The sequence below is a fragment of the Struthio camelus genome, chromosome 6 (assembly GCF_040807025.1).
Source record: "Struthio camelus isolate bStrCam1 chromosome 6, bStrCam1.hap1, whole genome shotgun sequence".
NCBI lineage: Eukaryota > Metazoa > Chordata > Aves > Struthioniformes > Struthionidae > Struthio > Struthio camelus.
The window spans coordinates 18,119,745-18,147,381 of NC_090947.1; the positions used below are offsets into that span (position 1 = coordinate 18,119,745).

A 27,637-nucleotide genomic window follows, 5' to 3' on the forward strand; every position below is an offset into this window, starting at 1 on the left:
TTATGATTTGATTTTTAAGAGTAAGATCAAAGAACATGCCATTAGGACAACATTCACCAGGAAGAAGGTGGGAACTGAGATTGTAGTTATACATACATCCAATAATTGATCAAAACAATAGCTTGTATTCAAGTAACAAATGTTTAGGTTTTCCCTTTAGACTGTGATGGATTGAATTTGAGGTTTGATTCTGTGTGGGAGGGTCTACTTGATTTAACCAAAAAAAAAAAAAAAACCAAACCCACTCCTCCCCCAAAAACAGATGCACTACATTCTCTTTTCTGAATGCCTCAGAGTTACAAGAATCTCCTCCTTTTATTTATTTATTTTTCTTGCCTTCTTCATAAAGTAAATTATTTGGGGATAGCAATGTATTTAGGAGTTTATAATACACATGCTACAGTGACTACTAATGCCAAATCTAGACACATGGAGACGGGCAAGAAGAGTTCATCTGACAAGTTCTTAGCAGCCTTTTATTGAAAAAAAAAAATTATTTTGAAGTAGAACTTCCACATGCAGCAGACAGGCAGTTGTCTTCAGTAAATGCCACACAAATTTTTTGTCTATTGAGAAGCTATGAAAAAATATTACTCTAAAGAGTGGGATACATTAAGACATATGAGGAGATGTTGTAAAGTAGTGTCTGTTATTAAATGAAAAAAGGCACTTGCTATTTTGCTGGCCAAAAGATGGTTTTAAAAAAAAAAAAAAAAAGTCTGCAGAGAAAGCAACAGTGCAAAACTAAGAGAGGTTAAATGTGTCCACAGACTGTGTTCTTACTTAAAAACACACAGAGTAGTCATAATATATTACAAGCTAATAACTTACTTATGCAGATGCTTCTGTCACATCATTTCAGTTCAAATTTTGAAAGTCAAGAATACGCTGAGTTTGAAGTCCTTGATTTATTTTGTTGATTCTTTTTTTAAAAAAAAGAAAATGAAAAAAACATGGCAAACAACCAAGAGAAGCTCTTCAAATTCTAGTCATCCTGGTACCACCACCAGTGCTACAATATAGAAATATCTTTCAAGGACACTATTCGAGCACAGGAGCAATGCAGTTGAATAAACCTGTCCTGCAACCAGTTGTTGATTTTATTTCTTAGCAATTGACTAGACAACAACACAACCCCAAAGCAAAATTATTATCAGGTAAAATTGTTTGTCTTTCAAACAGACAATCCCTCATCATGTTTCTGCATTGCAGAGCACTTTGACTGCATATTCAGCCACAGGCTGAATGCCACGTTCAAGAAGCGTTTGGAAAAAGACAGAACAAAATAAGGTACTAAAGGGTAGGCAAAAGTGATACAGTCCCCATTTCTGGTCAGGTCCAATGCTCCATTAGGAAGATAGCTGGTATATCAGAAGAGGGACATGCAGAGTTCATGTGCAGGTACTTTGAATGACTACACCAAAACCAAATGCTTTTATCTCCCTACAGTTTAGTAGAATTCAAACAGGCAGTCCTGTATGCCCAAGACCTCAAACTAGTCTTCATTTCTTTTGTCCGGTTAATGAATGTAACCTAACTTTGTATTTTCCTCATGCTATCTTCTGTATTCACAGCTTCAGAGTATTTTGAATCTTATCCACCTCCAGTACCACTCAGAGTTCATCCTGGTGATAAGAAAATCAGAATTAACAGTTATTCTGAAAGAACAAATAAAAGTCTTCTGGATTGTTATTTGTGTACAACTGATTTTAAACTTACAGTAGTACTACAGAAACAGCTCAGCTGATCAAATATTTCTTTAAAAGAATTCAGTATACTGAATAGCTGTGTATTAGTATCTTCTTTGTGAGATAACATGACAATTTCAGTCTTGAACTAATATGCCTCTATATTTTGCTGCCTGTTTACTAAGTCTAGTTTAAGGAGTACACCTAAGGTACAGCGTATCTGTCTATCTCAACCATTCTTCCATATGGCAACTGTCCCATGGCCATCTATAAATTCTGTTAAGTCTTGCCCTAATTGATGTTGCAACTGCACTATGCTCTACTGCATCTGTAGACTTGCAGAATTAGGTTTGAGGAAGTACAAGTAACCAAAACAAGACTGGAAATAAAACCTGCCTAGTACTGTTTGAAGATATGGTGTTTAATATTTCATAAACATAAAGAGCAAAGACTAACGTTGTATTAAATGGCTATTCTTTACATTAATTTCAATCTTTGCAGAATACCAGAGAATAAGAATTCTTACCTTATTTCTAGATTTTTTTCGTTTTCCTTTATTTTGAATTGCTTCTAACTTTTCATTCAAAAGATCAGCAATACCTTTCGCATCTCTGCTGTCCATATGTTCCCCAAGAACATTTTTCTTGAAAATAATAATAAAAATTGTGTAGTATATTATCTGTGCTCTCCAGTGAACAGAAAATAATCTGCTTACTTTCAGATAAAATTCAGGAGGAATGTTGGGAGACAGAAGATGGTTTTAGTAAGTTGATTTATGATTCATAAATATATTTTTTGTCTCCATTTCCACAATACTAATTCTCTTCATACTAAGAACCACTCTTAGCTGCTGGTTTTCAAAACCACACAACTTTTGTCTTGATGTTTAAAGTTAAGGAAATGAGAAGTAACTAGTTATAATTTCATCACATTCATTCATTCAACTAAGTATTTCATGTAGATAGCCAAATTTGTCATTTTGTAATCAGTGTTCACCAAATTTGTCAAAGTGAGTTGCTATTGTGAAGACCGGAAAATACATTACTCTCACCATAGAAAAAATCTCATTAAATTTCATGGGATTGTGTGAGGAAGGATTTCTAGAATCAGGTATTAACATTCCCCTAAGAGACTCAGTTTAATAATTAAGCTAATCCTTTTAATTTTTTTTTTTTTTTTGAGTGCATTGAATACTTTCTCTTCAGCACTAACAAATACAATCAAAAAGGTGACTGTAATGCTCTTAAATTTAAGAGCAGTCAACTGTTTTACAAGAATAAGGGTGATCTAGAACTGTCTGGATATCCGTTAATAGAAAATTATTAATTTCAACAAAAAGTCATTTAAAACTGAAGTATTTTTGATAAGGTTTGTCTTTTTTGTGTGACAGAGCCCAACTAAATACTTCGACTTAAATATTGTTTTTTAAAATGGAAAATTGAAGCAAAATTACAATGAAATGCTTTATGTTAAAAGAGTATTTCTCCTAAGCCAAAACAAATCTGTGGCTGCTGGTGATGGTTAAAGAACATGCTATTTTAACTATATTACTGAAATCTCCTAAAGTTAGTATCACAGAATGGCCAAGGTTGGAAGGGACCTCTGGAGATCACCTAGTCCAACCTCCCTGCTCAAGCAGGGTCATCTAGAGCACATTGCCCAGGATCACGTCCAGGCAGGTTTTGAATATCTCCAGCGAAGGAGACTCCACAACCTCTCTGGGCAACCTGTTCCAATGCTCTGTCACCCTCACAGCAAAGTTTTCCCTCAGATTCAGATGGAACTTCCTGTGCTTCAGTTGGTGCCTGTTGCCTCTTGTCCTGTCACTGGGCCCCGCTGACAGGCCCCAGCCCATCTGGCCCCATCCTCTTGACACCCTCCCTTCAGATACTTGTACACATTGATCAGATCGCCTCTCAGTCTTCTCTTCTCCAGGCTAAACAGGCCCAGCTCTCTCAGCCTTTCTTCAGAGGAGAGACGCTCCAGTCCCCTCATCATCTTTGTAGCCCTCCGCTGGACTCTCTCCAGGAGCGCCATGTCTCTCTTGTCCTGGGGAGCCCAGCACTGGACACAGTACTCCAGGGGAGGCCTCACCAGAGCTGAGTAGAGGGGCAGGATCACCTCCCTCCACCTGCTAGCAACGCTCTGCCTAGTGCCGCCCAGGATACCATAGGGCATGTTGCTGGCTCATGGTTAACTTGTTGTCCACCAGGACACCCAGGTCTTTCTCTAATATCTATATAATATACTTTTATATGCTATAGAAACAGTTTCTCCGAAGCCTTAAGTGTGAAATGAAATTCACCTAGTAACAGTACCACCTCACTGTTGTACACAAAGGAGACATTTTACCTTTACCTTTGTTCCTTGGTAGGGGTAAAACTTAACAGTAGGGTAGGCTCTGATATCAGCATTTTGACAAGTCTGAGCGTACGCCTGACAGTCTACTTTTCCAGCTTTGACTTTTCCTTTCATGGTCTTAAAAAAAAAAAAAAACAAATAAAATAAAACTTATTAGAAACAAACTCCAAGTTTCCATGGCTGACTACAAGCAAATAACTTAAACAGGCAAGCAGTGCAGCTAAAAATAAAACAAGTTGCTTAAAGTAACTCAGAGTAATCCTTTGCTTGCTTCTGACAGTGTTAACCTTGCATCAGAAGTCATCAGGTGTGCAGCAGAGCGCTCCTAGTTGATTTCAGCACAAAGCACACCACAGTTGTAAAGAGGGGCTATGTGTACGTGTCTCTGCAAGAGACTGGCAAAGACTGACTGGCAAATGCTGGCTTCCAATTAGAATTAGACTCCCATATCTTAGCTACTTTGAAAATATTATTGGTTTGGGCTATTAAGGATTTTGAGGTGTAAACTGTAAGATTACAGCAGACTAGTAGGACAATAAGAAACAAATTTGTCTAAAAAAAAGAAACTTACTTGCTATCATCACTTTTGAGGGTGCCATTCTGCATTGAATTTTTGTTGTATGAAAAGGACAATACTTGCCTACCTCAAAGACAAATCTCACTAAAGATGGATTAATGATTATGCCTCAAACTTAAAAATAATGGTGAAAAGCATAACGTAAACCTAGAAATCAACAGTTAGGTATTTAAAAACTGAAATATAGTTCTATTCTGTAGATAAAAAGGGATATGTGATTTCTGGCTGACTGCTAAGAAATAAAAGTGCTGATGAATGATCCTGTGTACCATAACATTACGATCAGACAGATGCAATCCACTAATATAGTTAAAAAACCTACCCTTGCGAGGATCTCAAATTCAGGAGCAAAATTTTGGCAAGGTCCACACCAAGGAGCATAAAAATCAATGACCCAATGATCTTTTCCATTCAAAACTTTTTCTGTGAAACTCTGAGGAGTAAGGTCTACTGACACTTGTGGTAAATACCTGTGGAAAGGAGGAAAAATGGTCATAATGCATTCAAAACTTCAAACATACCCAAATTCCATTTAAGGCCTAGAAAGTTTTCTGAAATTAAGGAATAATATTAATATTCTGGGAATCCCTGCTTTACAGTTTGTAGTATTAAAGAATTACTTTTTAAAATAATAGACCAAATAATGATCTGGTATTCAGGAAATGAATGGACTGTAAGAAGTATGCTATTTCTCCATAACTTTAAAGCTTGAGTTAAAAGATGTGGAGACTTTAACAGATCCTACATGAAGCAATACATATACCTGAGTGTTTCTAATCCTTAACTTACATAGCTTTTAGATATTAATTTATTTTAGCAAGAAAATTATGTGAGCAGCTTGTGAACAAAGTTGAATACAGTAACTCACCCCAGTGCCCAGCCTCTCAGCGAATACGAATCTCTGTGCCAACCATTGTAGCTGCTATGAAAAGATTAAAAACAGAATAAAAACCCAGTTATATAGCAGTTTGAATTGTGTTTGGGGAAACAAAAAACAAAACTGTAAAGTAGTGACGATGTAATAAATAATGAATTTAAATACATATATTTTAGACTACTTCTACTGGTTGGATAAACCACTCTGCTTTCAAGCCTGAATAAACAAGAGCCTCATTAATACAATTCAAAGGCACAGAATTAAGGACTAGAAGATGAAGAGAAGAAAAGGAAGAAAATTCTATGTTAAGAGATTAAGAAACTTAGTTTGTAACCCGTTAACTTTGATAGCTGTAAGTATTTTGAATGAATTATCTTTGGTAACGGTTCCAGACAAAATTGCAAGGTCTATTAAGCATGAGAATGAAATTGAAATATGTCAGTGTATTTTCTAATTGACCCTCATTTATTACAATGAAACGCTTGCACATTCTATATTCTTCCCTCAATTTAATGATGGGGAAAAACAAGGGAAAACTAGTTATTCAGACAAGGATTTATTATTTGGACTTTCAGAAAACGTTTCTTATCCATCACTGGAATTTCAAACTAAACAAAGATTACTTGGGATTCATATCTACTAATTTACAATAGTGTAACAATTTATTTTTCAATATAGAGGTATCTGGTCAAAATACGATCTGATAGTTCTTGGTGATTTTAAGATAAATTTCCAATTTTTATTTTGGCATATTTTTGCAGGAAATAGATGACTCATGATTAGAAATTTGATGCTTACTACTCATATCTAACAATCTATTTGTTTTCAGTGAGGAAAAATAAAAAAAATTTGCTTTTAATAGACATTTTATCTAAAAGAACCAAGTAAAAGCAAGCAGTCCAGTGATGAAAGCTACAGAAGCCTGCTATTAAGCACTATGCTGAGTTTCTTTTTGGCCAAATTTCAATTTCCATTGATGCATTTTTTTTTAATCATTAATTTATGCACAACAATGATACAATGAAAGGGATGACTAGATATACAAAAAGAACAATTTCTGCAGTGGTGTTAGCAGGCTGTTGCCTGTGAGCACAACAGAATGGCTATATCCTTCAGTTCTCTAAAGATGAAGTTGCAGTGAATCAAACCTAACAATATTTTTATATTATTTCATATATTTATATTTTTTATATTTAATAATATATTTATATTATTAAATGACTTATATCATCTTGTTTAGTAGGTTACTGAACTTAGAAAACTGGTATTCCTTAAATAACAAGCAGTAAAAATTAAGGTCCCAGTTCAACTTAATCAACTGAAATGACAAAATAAAATTGCACTGGTTTGAAGTAACCAAGTCAATGTCTAGGACAATAATGTCACAAAAGCCTTTTTTAATAGCTTTGATTAGTGGAAGATACTACTTCCCCAACCTTTTATACACACCAAAATACACAGATTAATTCTGTTCCACATCATAACATTTTCCAAACTTAAACTACTTACTAAAACTGTTGAGCTGCGTTTGATTTTTGAGGAAAGAGTCTTATTTCAGGATATCCCCGAATACTTTCTTGTTGACAGAAAGAATAATATTTCTGACAATCCACACTGCCTACACTGATCAATCCATTTAACATCTAAAAAAGAAAAAAAGAAAAAACTACAATCAAACATGCAAATCAATATTACCATAATTTCAGTAATATTTCAGAATTCAAGTCTTAATCATTTGAACACTTAGTTTGGGGAAAAAACAAACCAAGATTATCACATGACTTTGCCGTAATTGGAGCATTAGTATTTAATGGGAATCACCCACTCACATGCACTCCCACCATGCTCATACATTACTCAGTATACATATTTTAGTATGGGTTGTGTGTACGCGGTTCATCAGGCACGTACCTTGTCACACGGGTACATACAGGTGTGGTTATTTAGCATAAGGACTACCGTATTATCATGTAGGATTCCAAGACAAAAAATGTACTTGTTTCATAACACAGGCTCAGTAATTATGACATATCCTGGATTTTAGTCCTTCTGTGCTGGCACATTGCAGATATGCTATCAATTGCAGTGTAGGTCTGTCTGATTTGTTGCAGAGGCCCAGACCACCCGCTCAGTTCACGTGCGGAGAAGGTGATGACTACTGAACGCGTACTATGGAGCTGATAATACCTGACAGACATTTGACTGGAATACAGAATCACAGATAGTGCTCCTAGTCTGACGGAGTCCTAAATGTCTGAAAATCTTGGACTGGTTTCTAAAGCCCACAGGTTTTGTCCAAAGCTTCTAGTTCGAATTCCTGGAAACATGCCCAGGAAAACCCATACGGTCGTCAGCCCCAAGTAATATTACCTTTGAAAGTGAGAGAAATCTAGTGACCTTACAAAACAAAAAAACAAAAACATCCCCTCACCAAGTGCTTATCAAAGTATGCATAATTCAGCAAACTGGCCATCAGCCTTAAAGATTATGGGATTTGGCATTTATTTACTTTCAGTGAAGAAAACAAGATTTCAGAAAAAAAATAATGTAGGAAAGAATTTAGATGGGTAATACTGAATTCCTTTATTTTGAAGTTAAAAGCAGAGGTTTCATAAATGTCTAAGGCAATCTTAAAAATGACTAATGATCATACTGAGGATAAAGTAGCAGATTATTTCAACCAATTCTTATCCAGCTTATGGATAAATTTTATTTCTTTTAAGCTCTGAGGTTTTGTTTTAAATGCAGAGCTGCTATCTACATAAAGCCTTAAGCTTCAAGGGAAGTTATTCTTAAACTTCTCAGGAGCTGGAAAACACAGTAGCAAAGTTGTATCATTAGAAAAACTAGATTACAATGTCAACTAAAAACCCACCAACCCAACCCAACCCAACCCACCACTTTCTAGCTGAAACAATATAAAATTGTCAGGTAAGGACTCCCTATTTTGTCAATAATATTAATCACCGTCTTTTTCAGTTGACAGTTCTCTAACACAGCAGATGTGCAGTCTCAATGATTAGGATTAAGAACATGCAAAAGCAGAAAAACGTTTGAATGCTATTTACCCTGGCCATTTTTTTCCATTCTGGCATTAAAGCCTGGCAAGGCCCACACCATGGAGCGTAGAAATCGACCATCCAGATCTCCTCTCGTTTTCTTCTCTTAACTAATTCAATAAACGTCTCTGGTGTTAGGGAGACCACTGATGGATTCCTAAGATCCTAAAGCAAAGACAGCTTACAGATTCATACTTTGCAACAATAGGTTATCCCATATCTAGTGCCACCATGTACAAACAGACTGTAGAAAAAGCTGAAAACATCCTGCTTAGTGAAACTGGTTTGCTGCTGTGGAAGGGAAGATCCACACCACTGAAAGACAGGAAAGGATGAAAAGTCATGCAGTCATCCTGACAGTCATATGCCCAATCTGCTGGGAAGAGCTATTAAAAACATACAACCCGATTGCAAAAGGGAGAATTTCTGCCTTTTCTCTATAGTGGGGAGGAAATTTCACTTCTCTTCATTTGTAAGAGGAATAAAACTCAGCTCAGCTGGCAAGAACAGGGATTGTAAGACTCAGCCATGCTATTTAGTCTAGAAAGCAGCTGAATGGTTAAGGTGCACTAGGGGCCTCTGAACGCTGACTGAAAAAAAAAAATTTAAAATATTTTAAATATATTTATTTGAAAAAAGTTGATCTCTGCTTGTTCCTGCATGTGCTATTGTGGCTGCTGTTTAGGGACTGCCTGAGAGAATGAACAGTCTCTTCAAAGCCTGGATCTAGCAGTGAGAGAACATGAATGCTGGAGGAAAGGTGGGCATGAGAAGTCAAATAGTAATAGTGATGAGTATCAATCACTTGCCCTCTTATGAGCAAACAAAGTTTGAGAAACAGAGGAGAATCATGCAGGGGAGCAAGTTAATTTATGAAAATATGAAAATCCTCCAACGTTAAGAAGCGTAGATGAGCATTTTCACCATAATATTACAGCCCTTCTTGTTCTTAATTCTTTTATCCTCTCTAAGAGGTAGGAATCATTAGTATTATTTTGCAGATTGGGAAGAGATCTTAAGTGATTTGCTAATTATCTCAAAGAAATTGCATGACAGAGTAGAGAAATAAATCTACTGGGTATCAAGTCCCAAACTGACAGTTGTGGGATCACTTCTTCCTCCCAAGATTTCATCACTCCTTTTCTCACTAGTGTAACTAATTAAAAAATATCTTAGAATCTTTTGCATCTAAAGAACATGTTTGTGGATATAAGCTGCGGGTAGAACATGACTGCAACAAGGCTTGTAATTTACATACCTCTATAAATTCCAAAATCTGCTCAGCAGAATGATGTCCTTCATATTCATGAACATCAGACTGATTGAACACAACTGTTGTTGGATAAGCTCGAATGTTATGCTAACAAAAGAGACAACAAGAGAAATTGCAAGGAATGATTAGGTCCCCTGTACTTCCTTTTAGCTGTTACTGGTATTGGTGGCTCAGAGCTGCTAATCTGTCCAGTTTGTAGCATGCAATTGCTCACACCTACACGAAGATAGGAGCTTGGAACCTTTCCAAACCACTACGGAAAAAGCATCAATTGTATTTAGAGACAGTGAAGTTTGTCCCGAACATAAAAATCACCCGGTACTTCTTCTGTCATGCTCCACAATTACAGGAATTAATTCACAGTCCTTCTAAACCTTAAGATTTTTAAGCGTGGCTATTCCCAGTCTTCAGGTGGAGACACTGTACTGCATGAATAACGGTAGTGTTTGGCATCAAACGCAGATGCCTCCATGATTAGAATTATACAGTGTGTAAGCACATATTTTATTTACAAAAATTTATTTTAAAGCTTTTCCTTTTTTAAACCCATTTTTCATACGTTTTAAGACATTTTGAACACAAATACACAAATACTCCAACATTGAGAAACTCTTAAGAACAAGAAAATGCGCAGTTGCAGCAATGCTGCTAAAATGTATTTTCTGGAATTCTGGGAAAGCAATAACAATAATTTCTAAAAAGACAAATCAACTGAAGCAAAAGCTAAGCATATTTAAACATGGAGAACTGGGAAAGATTTTTAAAATCTTTTTTCTTAAGCCTTACAAAACAAACACCAAAGCCAGTTAGGGTAAACTAAACTAAAAGTGGTTTTGCAGATATCTTCAAAAAGTATTACATCAACGTGAACCCTGTATTTTAAAGTGTCTTACTGCTTTTATCCTTCTGTGCGAAGAAAATAAATGAATGCATGCGTATATTTATATATAGACTAAAAAAAAAAAGTTTCTGGGTCTGCTTAATTCATTTTTCTCTTTAAAAAAAAAAAATTCTGACCAATTCCACAGTCTTCCAAAAGCACTATGAGACCAGAATAAAATTTGACCTGTATTTTGCATTTATACATCATCTCTAGAAATTGTGTAGTTTATGCCTTTAAAAAAAAAAAATCTCGATATTAGACCCTTGTTTCTGTCATTGACACTAAAAAAAATAAACAAAACATCCCCAAGAACTGTAAGAAAGCAAAATTCTTTGAAACAAGTTTTTAAACTCCTTCAGCTTACCATGTTGCAAAGCCCTTCATGGACAGTACAGTCTAATGTTCCAAATTTAAGCTGACCATACAGATGTTTGGATGCTTTTCTCAGTTCTGGTAACAAAGCTCGACAAGGAGGACACCACTAGAAAACAAAATATGGATAAGTGCACTTGTTTCCCCTGCAGTTGGCTCACAGGAGAACGTGAGCTGGTTGTGATGAATGATATGTTGCTTTGATAATAGGTTCCACTAAAGACAAAAACCACACGACAATCTAGGAACTACTGCAGCAGAGACTGAGAAATCACAGTGTTGGCTCATGATGCTGAAGGAGACTTTAAAGATATTGCTAGTATTTGCTACATAGTTACATAACAGATTTTAGATAAAGGGAAATGTAGATATTAAATACTTACTGGTGCAAAGAAATCCACAAGCCATGGTTCTTTCTCTCTGTCAGGAAAATTCTGAGGCCCCAATGTGATAACATGAGAGTTTACACTCTCTTTGGCAAATGCAACAATGTCATATAAGATCTTCTTTCCTTCAAAAGGACAACGTAGACAGAAAACTTTATTTTTCCCTATGAGAAGTCTTACTCAAAAGCTCACTGATAGCAGTGGGAGTCCTTCAGTTTCCTTTACTGATCTTTAAACAAGGCCCGCTTAAATAAATTGAGTGGGTATCATCTCACCTTCATGCAAGAAGATGGCAATTAAACTGGCTGAAGGTACATAGGTAAGACATACTGTCTCTAGACAATACTTGCTACTTAGCTAAATCTTAAACTGGATATTTAGCTGACATTAACCACATAAGTTTCATGCAAGACAAAACATAACACAAGCATCCTTCACAGAGACTGTTTTTGTGACTAGACTACTAGCTGTTTTACCAGCCTACTAATACTTGTTGGAATTAAAAAATTAATACCTTGCCTTGGCGAAGGTAGTAACATAATGAAAACTTCAAGCAAAACAAATCGTATTGATAAATCATGGCTTTCCAGGCATAACTGAAGTTCCTGTTGACATAGCTTCAGCGATCAAGTCTCTTTACACCCTTCATATCCACGTTTGTCAGCAGAAATGGGAGTCCGTGTCTTGAAATTAACTGAGTATAAGGAGCCTCAAGGTAACCAAATGTGAAGTCACTGCACAATGACTTACTAAGATTTATTATTGCTCTCAGTTTTTAAACTGGTCAAGCCCTTTAACATAGTATATAAAAACACCTGAGCCTTTGTAATATTAAAATGTTATAAATACTGAAGTGAGATGACTGTTGGCAAAACCCGTAGATGCCATCTGTTTTATAAATAGTACAACAAGCCATTTAGAATACATATGTATTTGTAGTCTAAGGTATTTCTCTTGGGCTATTTGTAATCTTATGCCATTACAAGAAGTTCTAGAAATACTATGTATATGACATTTTCCTGGCTCCTTGTGAAAGAATCTGAATCTGCAGCAGTAGAAATTACAGAGAGTATATAAGGCTTTACCTGACAGCAAACATTGGGTTTACAGGATCATCTTTGCCTTTTTAGATATGACCAACTTTTTCTGGTCAGTCAAAAAACTTTTCTTTCTTCTTTATTACAATACTCAGATTTTTGCTTTAATTTCTTGCAAGCTACGTTTCTAACGCTTCAGAGGCTGAAAAATCAAAACCTCTTCTTGCCTAAATGCCTTGTGCAACATTCTGGAGCTACACTGATTGATGCGAGCTACAGTTCTGTATCAGTCTTCTTTTTCCACTGTCATTTTTGAATCCTTTCAGAGGGACACAGAAACACAGTAACATAACCTCACCTGGAAACAAATGACTATCTCCGAAATGAGTTCATGTGGTAAAAGTCTCAATACAGATTTTTTTTGGATGTGAAATCAACAAAACAAAGAATTAGTTTTCATGCAGGAACACGTGAAATCAAATGCAATTTTCTCAAGTTGATAGCATTGAATAAGCAGCATACTAAGCCTCTACAAAGGGTGTGCCTTACAGCGTTCTTTGGTTATCCTACCCAAAGCAGAAGCTGTCCTGATCAGCTTTGGACATTTCCTTTTTACTCAAAGGACATGAAATGTTTTTGGAACAGACAGGATAGCAAAGACAAAATACATGTTTGATGACTGCATACCAAAAAAAAAAAAAATTACAAGAGCTGTTCTTTTGGAAAGCAAATGCAGTTTGCCAAAGATAATGTCATCTCAAAGTGATTGTATAATTGTTTAAACTTGTTAACGTTTCCCTTACCATGATGAATTTCATAATCTTCAGTTCCTTTTCCTTTGAAGACTGCTAGACATGGCTGATACACATACAGTTTATTGCAGATGGTTGGTGAGGAAAGGCAGTCAAACTTGCCAACCTATTTAACAAATAGCACCATTTTAATAAACGCGTCCCAATGTATATAGATTAACACATCCTGGAAGGCAGTATAAGTTAGGATACATTTAAAACTAAAAGGTAAAAAAAAGTGGAAAAGTAGTAGCCTTTTTTAAATAACAAAGGTCTTAGGACAATCTTATCACTGTGATGTTTGAGGAAAACTATTATCACAGCTCTATTAGGTTGTTCTACTAATTCTTAAGGCCAGAATAGGGAATAAAACCTTGAAGAATCCATTTTTTCCCCCAAATAATATAATGAGGAAGGAAAAAGACTTCTAAAATAAAATACACTAAAATTCTTCTAGTCAATGCAACAATTCTTTTGAAATTCATAATTATAGAATAACATGGTCCATGTGTCTTTAATACAAACTTTGAACTCCATCTAAAAGTTTAAATTTAGTTTTTTTTTTATTGAGAACATTTTCAAGATAACATTCAGAAGGTTTTTTTTCAAATGGTTAAAATACAGTTTCACATACAGCATAATGGGGTTTTTATATCTAAATGCAAATGTCAGAATAAGATACATCTCAAGTAGAGCCATTATTTTCAGAAGTTGTTGGTTCCTTTGACTGATGCAGCCGTCTATCAAAAACACCGCATGATTGTAGTTGTTAACTGAATGAGATCTGCAGTAACATTTCCGATGACAGAGATTTAGAAGATAATCTTCCCTAACTACTTTTAAATTACTTAAACTGTATGGCAAACTTCACTGCCTGCTTTAAATTAAAAACATTACTCTCAATCTACCATAGCACAGCATATTTCTTCCAATACCAGAAGTAGCAGGTGGTAATAACAGCTAATACTAAGGAACAACATACTGACTAGTTTTCTGAATGCAAATGGAGGTTAACACACCTGAATATGTTCATCTTTAAGTAGAAAGTTGAGTTTTTTCAATTCCTGTACACTTGATTTGTCACCCTCTCCAAAGTGGAAGAAAAGCAACCATCGATGATGAGCCAGACGGTCCTTAAAATGGGGGGAAAGAAAAAAAAAAGAAGAGAGAAAAAAATATTATTTCTAATTTTTATCCATTTATAAATTCCTGTAACTTTTTTAGAAAGGTAAATGCACAATTATTCACCTGATCCCCAAGCAATGCTCCCCTAATTGATAAAAAAAAATCTTTCACTACAATAGTCCTTCAACTAAACTTTGTTCTACAGTATCATAAACGGTGAAAAGGAAAAATCTGAGAACAAACTGGCTACATGGTACTCATTAATTTTTCTTTCCATTTACCTTTCCTACTGCAGATCAAGCAGCTAACTGCTACTGCTTCAAGTGTCATCAGTTGTGCTTTTTTTCCCCCAACACATGACACATTTTTATGACTTCTAATATAAGGAGACAACACTAGGCCAGTCTAAGTGGGTGAAATTCAGTTCATGCGTAACTTATCATGTGGAAACAAATATTTTTTCTTCCCTATATTATTCACCCCGTACATTTAAAACAAAATTCACTAGAACATATACATAATCTCCCTACTTTTCTTCTTGTGCTAAAATATAGAAGTACATGTAGATAAACAGTGTTAAGCAATTTTGGCTAGAGAAAAAAATATCACTGTCAGCTAGAGAAATACTAGGTTGCTGTACCAACAGGATTTGAAAACATAAAAGTAACAACTGATGAAAAAAATATATTTATATGATTTAGAGACAACGAAAAGTATTTTTAAAAACCTTACCTCTAAAGAGGCTGCAGAGAGAATTTCAAAGTCTGGCAGATGCTGCATTACTTCTTGATATATTTCTCTGGCATCCAAGGAGTTAAGAAACTAGAAAGCAAAGTCAAGCTCTATTTATTATAAGAAACATATAAACATCAACCTGATTGTTGATGACAAGTATTCAAACTGTCAGGGGAATTATTCTGATTCGTTTCTTTCCATCAACTGAAGAGTACAGTTAATACCATGGTATCTGATTGACTTTTTTCATATATAGACTTTCATAAACATCGTCCTCAGAAGACTCTTGAGCTTGTTCTGCTATACTATTAAACTTAAGATATCATTTTTTGTCAAAACGAGTCCTAAAGGTAAGTCTCAAAATCAAATTTCAACATCAAAACTGAAATCAAATTCTACAAATCCCAGTTTACAAGAGTTCAAATCCAGTTTTACAGGCCTTCTCTAACTGCACTGTACAGATTTCTAAGTTTCAGTAGTTTGTAAAAATTAGCAATGAATAGGTATCAGTAACTCAAAGTTGGCAGGTTACAAGGTTGAAAGCATGTAGGTTGTGAATTTAATTTTCTACTTTTGAGGATACAGGAGACAGCAGTGACAATGAAGGAACAAGTCATGCTTCAAACTGAGAAATTTCCCCCATCAATTAAGTTAAAACTACCATACAAATGTAGGAGGAGGTTGCAATAATAGAATAGAGAGGAATAATAAAATCCATACCCACAGACAGTGTAGGAGTACTTTATCACATATATGTCAGTACTCTGTTTAGAGTAGTATTTCTCAAAGTTGTGATACCTGACACATGTTCTTTCTGCAATAAAATTTGCAGGTGCATGGCAAATCTCCCAAGCCTGCCCTGGATAACTGGGCAGCAGCTTCAGGACTAGTTCTTGGGGCATCCCACCCTCTAGATTCCCAAGGCTGCTCAGGGAAGCTCCTGACAAGGTGGCTGAGCAGAGCCTACCAGCTTCTGCTATTGCTCCTGTTCACTCTATCAGCACACCAGCAAGCTGGGTAATACCACTAAGGATCACTGCCTTAGAAACCAACAAGGATGTAAGCTCATACCCATGCATAGAAACTTAGAAGAAAAAAAAAAAAAAGGGCATCTATTCAGCTGTATATAATCAAACTGTTATCGTATATTTGTATATATCACTTTGTCATTGCCATAACCATTTTTTAATCTAAATACAGAACTGTTTAGAAGCAACTCATACCAAAACACCTCCTTTCTCTTTGTTATTTAAGGTGGCTCCAGGTGGAAAGTATGCTGTAGTACTAGATGAGATATCTAAATTATCACAGAGCTCACCCTGGGTGCCACAGTCCGTCCAGCCTACATTAACAAGACCTTCCTGTAATAAAACAGCAAAAGAAAAAGAAAAAGAAAAAAGAAAAAACACAGTATTTTCAAATTCAGGCTCAGAAGTACTTCTGAAAATCCAACACAAGCAATTATATACTATATTTAGAAAACGGAAGGAGGAGATTTAACGTAATTCAATGTTTAGTATTAAAACATTCACATTTCATACATTTTTTTTTAAAAATTTAGTGCCATTCCAACAGCTATTATTTAAAAATATTTGATATTTTCCAAAAGCTAATGGGTAAAGTCTTGGTTCCACTGAAGTCAGTGAGAGTTCTGAATACCACTTTATGCTTTCACTTCTGTTACTTTGTTTTAAATATTACAGTTAATGCTTTCAAGTGAAGCTCTGCTTACCAACATGCCAGCAAGCTTAAGGCGTGTTTGGTAACTCAAACAATCTGCAAAACAAAAACCATTTATTTACAAACATAGAACTTCAAGTTACTAATTCGCTAAATCTACTCTTGTTTAGAATTATCCTCTTTCTCCCTACAAAGACGACTATTTCAAAAGGCATGCTTCCTGGCTGTTTATCCAGCATTTCAGTGGCTCAAAGTATTGATGTCTAGTAACCAGCACTTGATTGTTTTCTACTGTAAGCTAAAATTGCTTGAGAAATACTGTTTTATCAACACAAAATTCTCTTTTAAAAAGTATTATTTGCTTTACTAAGACTGACCTTTGAAATGTCTTCTTATGTGAATCAACGTTTTAAAAAAAATCACCTATGTACTGTCATGGAACGAGATTTCAGTGGAACTACTGATTTCTTTTATTTCAAGTAATAATTACTCACTACGGTAAATACATCATATGTTCCAATACCCATCCAGACATAGTCTGAACAGTTACCCCCCGATGTAGATTTTTTTCTGGAATAACAAGATGCATCAGCATCACTTTAACTGGACCAAAGTTGGAATCTTAATCACAACTTGAAATCAAACAATGAACAAATGTAAATCCAAGACTGGAACTCTGGTTATTCATTTCACAGTACAAAGGTCTCTTCAGAAGACAGAGAAATCTTTATTTGTCAAAGGTGAAGCAAATTCCCTTAGCTCTACCAGCAAAGGCAACTATCACACACGCAGTATTCACCAGCTTTCTTGGGAACAGTGTTATCAAACCACAGAAACAATTCAAATCTACACTCTGTCATGAAATCAGTGGGAAAAGATAATTACTACGTCCAATCCTCACTTACGACTTGTTTTATAGACATCAGACAACACCTTTCTTTTCAATGAGCAGAAATTAAGAAATGTTTAGAAAGCTTTCAAAGTAAGCGATATTTCTGTTCTTTCACAAACTATTGGAAGAAGTGGCAAGCAAGTGTGATGACTGGTTTCAGACGAAAAAGATCACTGGGACTAAAACCTAAGAAAATCCACTAAAATCTTAACATGTAATGAAAACGCAAGCTAAACTACAGGCAAAGCTCAGGTATTACTCAGGTAAATACCATATTCAATGATACAGTAATGCTTCTGTATTAGTTAACAGTATTGGTTCAAGTACTATCCTTGTATAGTATCAATCTCCTTGTTGGCTAATCTTCCAAGAAAGCTCATTGATCTTATTATGGTTTCTTCAGTTTTCAGCACAGGGGTAACTAAGAACTGGTTAGATTTTTCATTTTCAAAAAAATTTTATGGTGCTTCACAATTTTAACTTTCAATCACAGGGTGTGTGTGTGTGTGTGTGTGTGTATGTGTGTGTGTGTGTGTGTGTGTGTGTAAATCCTAGAATAATACGTGGAAAGTCATCTAACAGTTGATTTTGATTCTGTAGTGTATTAGATTTCTACATGGAAAAAATATATCCCAGCCTCATGCACTTGCTCTGAAAAGTTATCTAACAGTTTAGATAACACTGTTAATTGTCTAATTGACTATGTAAATTCATTTCTTCTAGAAATTTTAGGGGGCCAAATATTGTCCGCTCCAAAATACATGGGCTTATTAGGAAGAAAAACAAACAAACAAACAAAAAAAATCAAAGCCCAACAACTGAAACAACTCTGTGCTAATTTTTACAAACTAAGTGAGCATCAGATACAGACTGGCCATCATCAGATGTAAAACCATACTACATAAGGGATTTTTACTAGAACTTCTGAGAGACTACCTAGCCGATTTTTGGTAAGTGGTGGTTCAAGGGGGAACATGCATTCCTCCTCCTACCCAGGTATCACGACAAGATGGTATGCACCTATGCAATATTTGTCATTTGAGCCTGAGCTGAAAACTGAAGTCAGAGCCCTTTTCTGCCAGTTTCTTTCCTGAAGGTGTTATACTTTTATGCCATTTTAGTGACTCATGTGACATTACAGAAGCACAATAGGATAATTTTTCTATTAACGTCCTTTTGCCAAACTGCCTCTGAAATGGAACTGATATGACGCATAGTCCACATACTGTGATTGTCTTAAGAGACCTTGATGAACTTTACTCAAGAAGGAAGCAAGAGGCATTACGCCATTATCAATAAAAGCACTAGTTTCCTGTTTGCCTTATTTGAAAAGTATATAATACACCTACCTCCACGTTCAGCACAGAAAGTGATCAGCCAACCAACACCAGAAGCAAATGAAGTTTCAATGGCATTAACAAAGTTCCCTAAGAATGAAACAACTTGCGTAAGTTTTTGACTGGTTTCATATATTTAAATATGATTATGAAACAGGAAGGTTTTGCATTAGTAAAATTACAGTAAACACTTTTTATCTCAAAGATAACACTTAGCAACAGTTGACAGATTCAGTTTTATGAATAGTTTCTGCCATCTTTTATATTGTAAAGATCAATGTAAAAAAAAGACACCTCAAAGAAAATACATTAACATTACCTGCCCATAACTCAGTGACTGTGCTCGTAACATATTGCATAGCAAAGTTCTTTAAACTCTCTTTTGACCTGTCTCCATAATATTTCACTGGTTGCTACAAAAGACAAAAAATAAAATGTATAAAATTTATAAAATTTATAAAATTTACTAGTGTTGTTAATACCAGCACTAATGCAATGGTGGACCCCAACAAAAACCCTAGCTCTAACTGTTCTCTCCCTCCCACAGTGGGATGTTTGGAATTTAATCTTGATTTGAATTTTGTAACATGCAATCTCCTTCCCAAGTCCAGCAACGCAAGGATAACTAAACCTTAGAAACACCAACTCTCGTTAACTACATTTCTATTTAAATAAAAATAAAATTGCCTGCATCAGTCCATTTAATGTTTGCACAATCCCTTTTTCAACCTCTCAGAGCTTATCACTGTCAAAATATACCTAACTATTCAAAAGTGATTTGTACACCACCACAGGCTTTACTATTTAATTCTCAACAGGCAGGTATAAAACATGAAGTATGTAACTTTGCTATCACAGAAGAAATCTTGTGGAACTAAATTCCAAGTTTCTTTAAGTACACAATCATATTAATTACTTAGACTCAAAATGCAGACTATTCTTTGTATCTGAAAACTTCGTTTTAACACTGCAATAGAAACTATTTAGGCTGTTCAAGGGCTTAGACTCATTGCTTCGCTACAGCACCATAGCTGAAAATATCTACTCACATCGAAAGTGATATGTTGCATGGTAGAACGATTCAGAAAAAACACTTTTATAAAGCAGGTAGCTATTTTTGAGGTTAACAGCTTAACAAATTGAATCAAAGAGAAAATGTCTAAATTAATTTAACCAAAGTTAAAGAGAAAAAAAAAAAGTAGTAATTTGTTAAGAGGAAGTTAGGCAAATGAAAAGATGATCTTTTTATAGAGATCTATGACCGAACAAGTATTTAAAGAAACAGTCTTCCAGATTTCAATCTTTCTGAAAACGTTTAAAGCTTTATCACTCACCATTCCAGTTTTAAAAACATACAGACTGGGATAACTGTTAATCCCTTTAATTCGACAAAGCATTCTATTATCTCCACAGTTGACAGCCCCAATGCGTATTACTCCATCCATCTCTTTAGCAAACTCTCTCCACTAGAAAAAGAAAAAGAAAAGAGAAAATTGGATATTTTCCTATAAGGAAGTTACAAAAAAACTGCACGTTTTACTCCTGGTATCTTGAATTGTTATCTTAGGTTTCAGCTTCAGCATAGAAATACACTTGAACAACTTTTATGCTGACTGAAAACCATGTTGTTGAATTGTGTTTTCAGCATTAATCCACTTGCTGTATACACATACCGTAGGTGCTAACTCATGGCAGTGAGAACATCGAGGAGAATAAAAATTCACAAACCACAGTTCCCCAGAGTTAACAGCAGCATCTAGAGTGAAAGAAGAAAATTATATAAAAGTAATGTACATCTACAACGTAGCTCGATCTAGCATGCACATTTTTACTACATTTTTCCCCAAAAGCTGAATTAAAAATTTATGTATCAGATAAGTTAATAACAGTAACTCAGATGGGATAAAGACTGCATCCCACTTGCATATACTTGCCGGTGTAGGCAAGCACATGAAAATTGTACTTCAAAGGATATCAGCAGCTTAATTCTCAACATCTGTTTACTTCTATTAATTGAGCTACTAAAAGAGCAAAAGCTTAAGCATACCCTTTACAGATTAACCTAGCTGATATTTTTGAAAGTGTAAGTTTGGTTACCTTAATAACAAAGTACAAGTATTAAACCACTCATACCCAAAAGAATGTTCCATTTCCTTATAATTGCTTTACTTTTTTGCTGGGTTCCACCAGGCCATCTGTTTTATGTAGACTCCCTGTGCAACACTTGAAGATGTTATTTAAAATGAAAGTCAAAAGAGTTACTGGAGAAGCCAAGGAAAGCATAAAGAAATAAGCTCACTACTAAATATACATACATACACACAGATATAGATTTAATCAGCTTGATTTACATGGCTTTCAGTCTCTCAATTTTTGGGCATAAATTCTGATAGTGAATTTTGTAAGTCATATTTGCCTATATTAAAAAGTCATCACAAACAAGGACACTAAGGAACGTGTAGATTCTGGAAACCAATTAACCAAAGGAAGCCCAAGTTCTCATGTAGAACGTTATGAGCTTCTGTGATTAGAACAGCCTACAAAACTAGTTCAGCTTGTAGATCCAGCCTGTACAAACAAAACCGCACTCAAGATACAGATGATGCAAAAAATAATGACATTTCTTTCTAGTCTCTTTTAATTATAAAAATCTTAGCTATGACTTTTAGAAGAAAAAACTAGATGAACTCAATGAAAGTGTTATCTTTCCAGACCTTGTTTTACTGAGATATATTTTCAATATCTGATGTCACCTTCTTGAACCTCTTGTGCAAGACAATTATCTAGTTTTCACTTCAGAAAAAACAAACAGAAATATAATAGAAAGGAAATTCTAATCAAGTTCAATTGCAACTGACTGAATTGCCTAATCAGAAACTTACAGTGACAACAGAGACCATAAAACAGTGACGATAAACAGGATAAACAAAATTTTAAGTGAAATATTTCCTCTTACTAGGTCTCACAAAATATCTTTCAAACCTAATCTAAGGTGTTTGTAGATACCCATCTATTTGCTAACTAGCATTTGCCAGGAAGCGTCAAGGGTTTTTTTTGGTTTTGCTTGTGTCATCTGAAAATGATTTTCTGACAGATTTTTAACAGGTATATAATAGATGTATATGACATACAGCTCAGAATGCAAAAAAGGGTTGATATATTGGCAAACAAATAGCTATTTAAAACTTACCAAATTCTCCTCTATCCAACGTTATAATTTCAGGATCATCATCATAAATGCCTATTAAAAAAAATTAACAGTTGGTTTTTGTCATCTTTAAAATGAAAAAAAAAATACCAAACTATAATCTTGTTTACAAGACAGAAAACAGAGGACAGTACACTTAAGTTGCAATAGTAAGCTGGCAGAGCTAGTTGTCACAACAGAATTGAATCAATTTAGTAATATATAACCTTAGTTTACTCTCCTGTGAGGTCCCACGCCTTCACACTACAGAACCTCCCCATTTTGGTGTTTTAGTAGACTAGTCATTGAGTAAGCAGAGAAGTTGAGTTATCACTTTATACCAAGACACTGTTTATTTATGAGATAGATAAGGTATTACAGCAAAAGTACTAGGAATAGCAGTTGCCAGATTAAAAATGAAGAAGCTTCAGCTCTAGGCACCAGGTCGGTGAGAGAGCTATACGTAACGTCTGGAAGCTTACGCTTCCTCTCTCAAGCTCAGGCTATCTAAACTATACCATAAAGCCCTTTCAGCCACAAACTCTTTCACTAATAGAACATGTGTATGCACTGGAATAAAATGCATAAAATAAAGGTAAGGAAGACAGGTCTCAAAACTGAACAGTCCTACCTAGAATGTTATTAAAAAATGGTCAACTACTTTGAGTACTCCAGCAAGGCAGTGCAGGGATACCAAAAATATTATTAAACAGCAAGATATTATACTACTATTGCTACAGATCTTTTACAGTACCTAACACAGTGAGATCCCTTTTCACCTGAGGATTTCAAGGATTAAATACAAATAAATAGCAAGAGAAATTAATTTCCACAGCTGATGAGATGCTTTCTTATTCCTTTTTTTTTTTTTATATTGCATGTAGGAGATTTATATTGCATGTAATTACACACACAAACACATACTTTTTTATATATATATATATATAAAAATAGATCTATTAACTAGTCATTTGGAGTATATATAAGTTCAAGGATATTATTTCTCAGTCAAGCAGTGCAACTTCAGACATAAATTTTCTTAGATCTGTTTAGCTGAAGAAGCTCTAGGGCAGCTCCCATTCTTCTGTGACAGTTGCCTCCGGTTTATTTAATTTCAATGTGTACAGACCTTAATTTTATAGAGACTGGACATCTTATATCAGACTACACCAAAAAAAATGCAAAGCATTTAAAAGAAATATATCTATCTTGTTTGCTTGCTGGCTTTGCCTATTTTGACAAAGTGGAGGTTCATTTCTGCTTGCTTCTTCACACCAGTCAAACCATGTTCCTCAGCTCTATTTTAGTTTCCTTTTGTTACAGTAGCTCTGAGAACAGTTCATCCCTGCCAGGTTTCCTGCAACTATCTAAACAACTGTTAAGACAAACAGCAAATAATTTCTTTCAAAATCATTTTAGGTATGATTCTATTATTATGTTTTCATTTTCTGCTACAACTTTACTGATCTCTAATAGCATCTCTGTTTATAAAACAGGTTTGAGAGCGCAAAAACCTCTCAAAATCCACTTGAGACTGCTTTGAAGTACAAAATGTCAACGGAAAATAAACAAAAAAGGTCTTCCTGCATTAAAAAGTTAAAATGAATACTGATGGGAAACATTAACACTGGAATTCAAATAAAAAAAGACTCTGCCTTTTTAAAAAAAATACATAAAAAGTTAGGTGATCAAAAAAACAGTAGATAGAAGGAAAAAAATGCTAGATCAGTAGATTATTACATTGTTAGTAGTTTTTGGATAGCCATTAAAAGGGTAAATAAAAGCAGGGTCAATAGAGAGAAAACAACAGCTACAGGAGAACAATAGAGCAGGCAGAAATTTGGAGAAAGGCTATATGAGAAATGTGTAAAAAGAACTGGCATAGATCTGAATATTTAATTTACTTATGACTGTTTTAAGCAAATCACAAATATCATAACTTACCAAAATCATAGCGATAAAAGTTCCAGCTTTCGTAACGACCTCCCTGCTGCTGATCCTCAAGACCCTTTTCTCCATATTTATCATACTTCTTCCGTAGATCTTCATCTTTAAGTACTTCATATGCTCTATTTATTTTCAAAAAATTTTCATGTGCATTTGGATCATTCTATTTAAGGAAAACTACAATTAGTAAGCAACTGATAAACTATATTGTACAAATACTCCTGAGAAATTAATCCTTGGAAATACTTCTGTATCCCTGTCAAAGATGTCTGTTGTCTTTTGGTGGAAGCTGGCGCTATGGAGTAATCGCCAAACAAATTACAGTAATGTTTTCCTCAAGAGCCCAAAGGTCCTAAAGACAGCTAGGTCTTCTGCTCATTTCCTCACCCTCACTAAGATACCAGCTGAAACACAGAGCGGACTGCTCGGAGATACAGCTGGGCTATAACATTCTCTAGTGATCCCTGTCCTTTAAATGAGCACTCTCCCAGCTGTTGTTTGTTCCTCTCTCCTTCTGGAATAACCTTTCCTGCACAGGTTGTATTATCTTAAAAAGATTATTACAACAAAGCATGCGTGCCTACACTTCCAAATACAGCAGGAGTCCTGCTTGTTACGACAGGTAAAATACCATCATGTATCTCTCAGCTGAAGGTATCTCGTACTTTCGGAAGCAGCAGATTCACCGAGTTCTTCTGGTACAAGATCTATAGACTGGCAGAAGGGTGTTCCTTGTTTTCCCCCCACTATTTTGTGCTGTGCTGTAACGTATCTTGTTTTGCAAGTGCCAAGGAATGAAAAGAAAAACATTTGAGTAAAGCTTTAGCATTTCCTTTATGATCTTCTCTACTTCCCTCAGAGCCCCTTCTTATCCCCAGTTCAAAAACCTATGCTATAAAGACAGACTCACCCCTTTTGACCTTACAGTGTAGTGGCCTCCTTACTTATTTAAACAGCATTTTGTTTCTAGGTAGCTTCAGTATTAGAACAGGAAAGTATCCACAGCCGCGTTTTGAACTCCACTTTTGGTCCTGAGCTGGGGCAGTGCTAACTGTGGTGAGCAAAATCCACAGCATTCTCCCACCCTTTTAGCTTCTGCTTAAAAAATTCGTTTCAAAAAGACACCTTTTTTAAGGATTCTTGATCTATTTGCGTAGAGGCATAAGGAAGAAGTTAACATTATTGAATTTGTGTAATTGCTTCATCTCCTATATGCCATCTTTAATGTTGAAAATAATCTGTTAAAAATCTTCCATAATATTTTAGTACGGTTTGCATACTTCGGAAACTGCAGAATCTAATCTGAAAGGTTAACACTTTGAAAGTATCAAAATAGGGAAATTATAACCAGTTAATGCCTGCAAGTGGAGCAAACTTCCTAACTTTGTTGAGATTTTGGCTACTTTGCCTCAGGGTGTGTACCAGTTGCCACCAAGTTAATCTACGGACAATCTCATGCATCTTCGAGAAAAAGGAGAGGAAGGAAGGAACAAGGCAAAATAACATTAACAAGTACCTATCCTGAAATATCCTCCTCAGCACATAATCCAGGGTTCCACACCTAATTTCTTCAAACATATATCTACCTCCTTGTTTCGTGCTACAGAGTTTGTCTAATGTTTTCTTTTGGAGCTTTCGGATGTTCAAATCCGTTGCAAGAATGTTAGCGCTTCGGATGCTTCAATGTGCCCCGTGCAGGCACATGGAACAGGGTGCTCTAGGGCTCTGCACACGCTCAGCTGCACATATATTTAATGATCAGAACCCCTCATCTTTCCTGTGAATTTCTGATTATTTCAGAAAATCTTGAGAAAAATTCATGAAAACTAAAAAGTGATTTCATTGTCTTTTGGAAAATACGGTACGACAGATTACGCTGAATTGTTCCCAGTCTTCTTACTCTAGTCATTCTATGGCTCCTTATTCCCCTCCCTCATTATGCCTAGGCAGTCCCAGAATTTTTGCTTTGTCCTATTCAATACTTGGAGATTGATGTCTCAGTACAGTCTAGCGCTGTTTGCTGTTTCGATGAGACTTCGTGGTAGCGGAACAATAACTAACAGCTAAACAGACAAACCCATCAGATTACCAAAAATATAATACAGTACAGACATAAGTTATTCTTCTGTTCACAAAAAAAAGACTGACAATTAAATGGTCTTACTTTTTTGTTTACTACAGCAATTTAATATGGCCCAAAACAACAGCATATCTATCCCTTTTCGTAAGTTTTCTCTGCAGATAATCTGAGCTGAACCATGTATCAGGTGGTTACAATTCTTCAAATATGTTTTAAATCAACAAAGAAACATTTTAGAAAAAGTAAAAAAACTTTTTGTTTAAACCAACATTATTGAGCTGTTACAGAAGTAACTTACCTGATTTTTATCAGGGTGTAACTTTAATGCCAGTTTCTTGAAAGCTTGTCTGATTTCTCTACTGCTTGCTTCTTTGGATACTCCAAGTAAGCTATAATAGTCCTGATCAGTGCACACAAGAACTGTTAGACAGACTAGAACTACTAATAAAGTTCTTTTAAAATATCTAAGATAATCTCCTTTGGATAGTAAGAACTCCATCACGAAGTTTTTGGAAAGTTCACAGGTTCCGGTCTGAGCAGGCTTTGAGAAGAGTCTCCAATAAATCTCCTAACGTGCAGAGCAGAGGTATAGCTGTATTTAGGACAGAGCTCTTCAAAATTCTGGTTGTCCTACTTCATGTCACAAATCTTGCAAAAGTCACAATCTATTAAAAAAAAGCGGGGGGGGGCCATTAAGCACATATTTCAACGCATTTAATAAATAAATCAGTAAGGAACCACGTGACCGGTTTCTGCAGGCTACACGCAAGTGTTAAACTACTAATCACTTGCCTTTTGCAGGCCGCACAAGTAAGAGACGATCTCCTCATTTTCCACGTTGCCCAACGAGGTAATTACAAAAAGCTTTACATAAACGGCGAGCACTGAATCTACACACGTACATATGTTTTTTTACTGCCGCTCCCTCCCTTCTCCTTCCACCCGGCGCTCCGCGGCACCTCCCGCGCTGCCGGCGAGCGCACGCCCCTCCGCCGGGACCGGCCTCGGTAAATAAAAGGCGGCGGCCGCGCCGCGCCCCCGGCAGGCCCCGCCGCGGCGGGAGAGGAGCCCGGCCGGCCGCCGAGGGGCCCCCGGGGCGGCAGCGGCGGGAGGGTCCCCGCGGCGGGGGCGCTGCGAGTCCCGGAGGCGGCGCGGAGCGGCTCTTACCGGGCTGTGCGGGGAGCGGCGGCGGGGAGGGAGCCGGCGGGCAGAGCAGACCGGGCCGGGCCGGGGGCGGCGCGGAGCGGAGCGGAGCAGCCTGGGACGGCGGCGGCCTCCCGCCGGCGCCGGGCGGAAGGGCGGCCCGCGCCGGGATCCGGCTCTGAGGCGGGGCGGGGCGGCCGGCAGGGC

General features: G+C 36.1%; 1 protein-coding gene across 4 annotated transcripts; it reads right to left on the reverse strand.

Annotated features, from left to right (window-relative positions):
- Positions 1-449: 449 nt before the first annotated feature.
- DNAJC10 (DnaJ heat shock protein family (Hsp40) member C10) lies at positions 450-27,637 on the reverse strand. 4 transcript variants are annotated; one of them, XM_068948373.1, is made up of 23 exons: positions 27,455-27,637; positions 26,586-26,952; positions 24,205-24,370; positions 22,264-22,314; positions 20,747-20,829; positions 20,408-20,539; positions 19,393-19,486; positions 19,086-19,163; positions 16,897-16,940; positions 16,388-16,525; positions 15,162-15,251; positions 14,324-14,437; positions 13,317-13,431; positions 11,474-11,601; positions 11,083-11,199; positions 9,821-9,922; positions 8,572-8,727; positions 7,013-7,146; positions 5,495-5,548; positions 4,949-5,096; positions 4,047-4,166; positions 2,215-2,331; positions 450-1,625 (listed from the first exon to the last, which is right to left on the reverse strand). In XM_068948373.1, the coding sequence occupies exons 2-23, from the start codon at positions 26,784-26,786 to the stop codon at positions 1,614-1,616; spliced, it is 2,394 nt and encodes a 797-aa protein (XP_068804474.1). In that variant the 5' UTR covers positions 26,787-26,952; positions 27,455-27,637; the 3' UTR covers positions 450-1,613. The 4 variants fall into 4 exon arrangements, with proteins under 4 accessions (XP_068804474.1, XP_068804473.1, XP_009674623.1 ...); XM_068948372.1 differs by having other exon boundaries at positions 4,041-4,166; XM_009676328.2 differs by lacking the exon at positions 27,455-27,637 and adding an exon at positions 27,080-27,120.

Coding starts and splice junctions, on each gene's coding strand:
- DNAJC10 (XM_068948372.1), bottom strand. CDS start 26,786: ATGGAGTTCTTACTATCCAAAGGAGATTATCTTAGATATTTTAAAAGA. Junction 20,540..20,746: donor GCCATGAGTTAGCACCTACG/GTATGTGTATAC, acceptor TTCTTTTTCTAG/TGGAGAGAGTTTGCTAAAGA. Junction 16,941..19,085: donor TTTCTGTGCTGAACGTGGAG/GTAGGTGTATTA, acceptor TTTGTTTTGCAG/ATTGTTTGAGTTACCAAACA.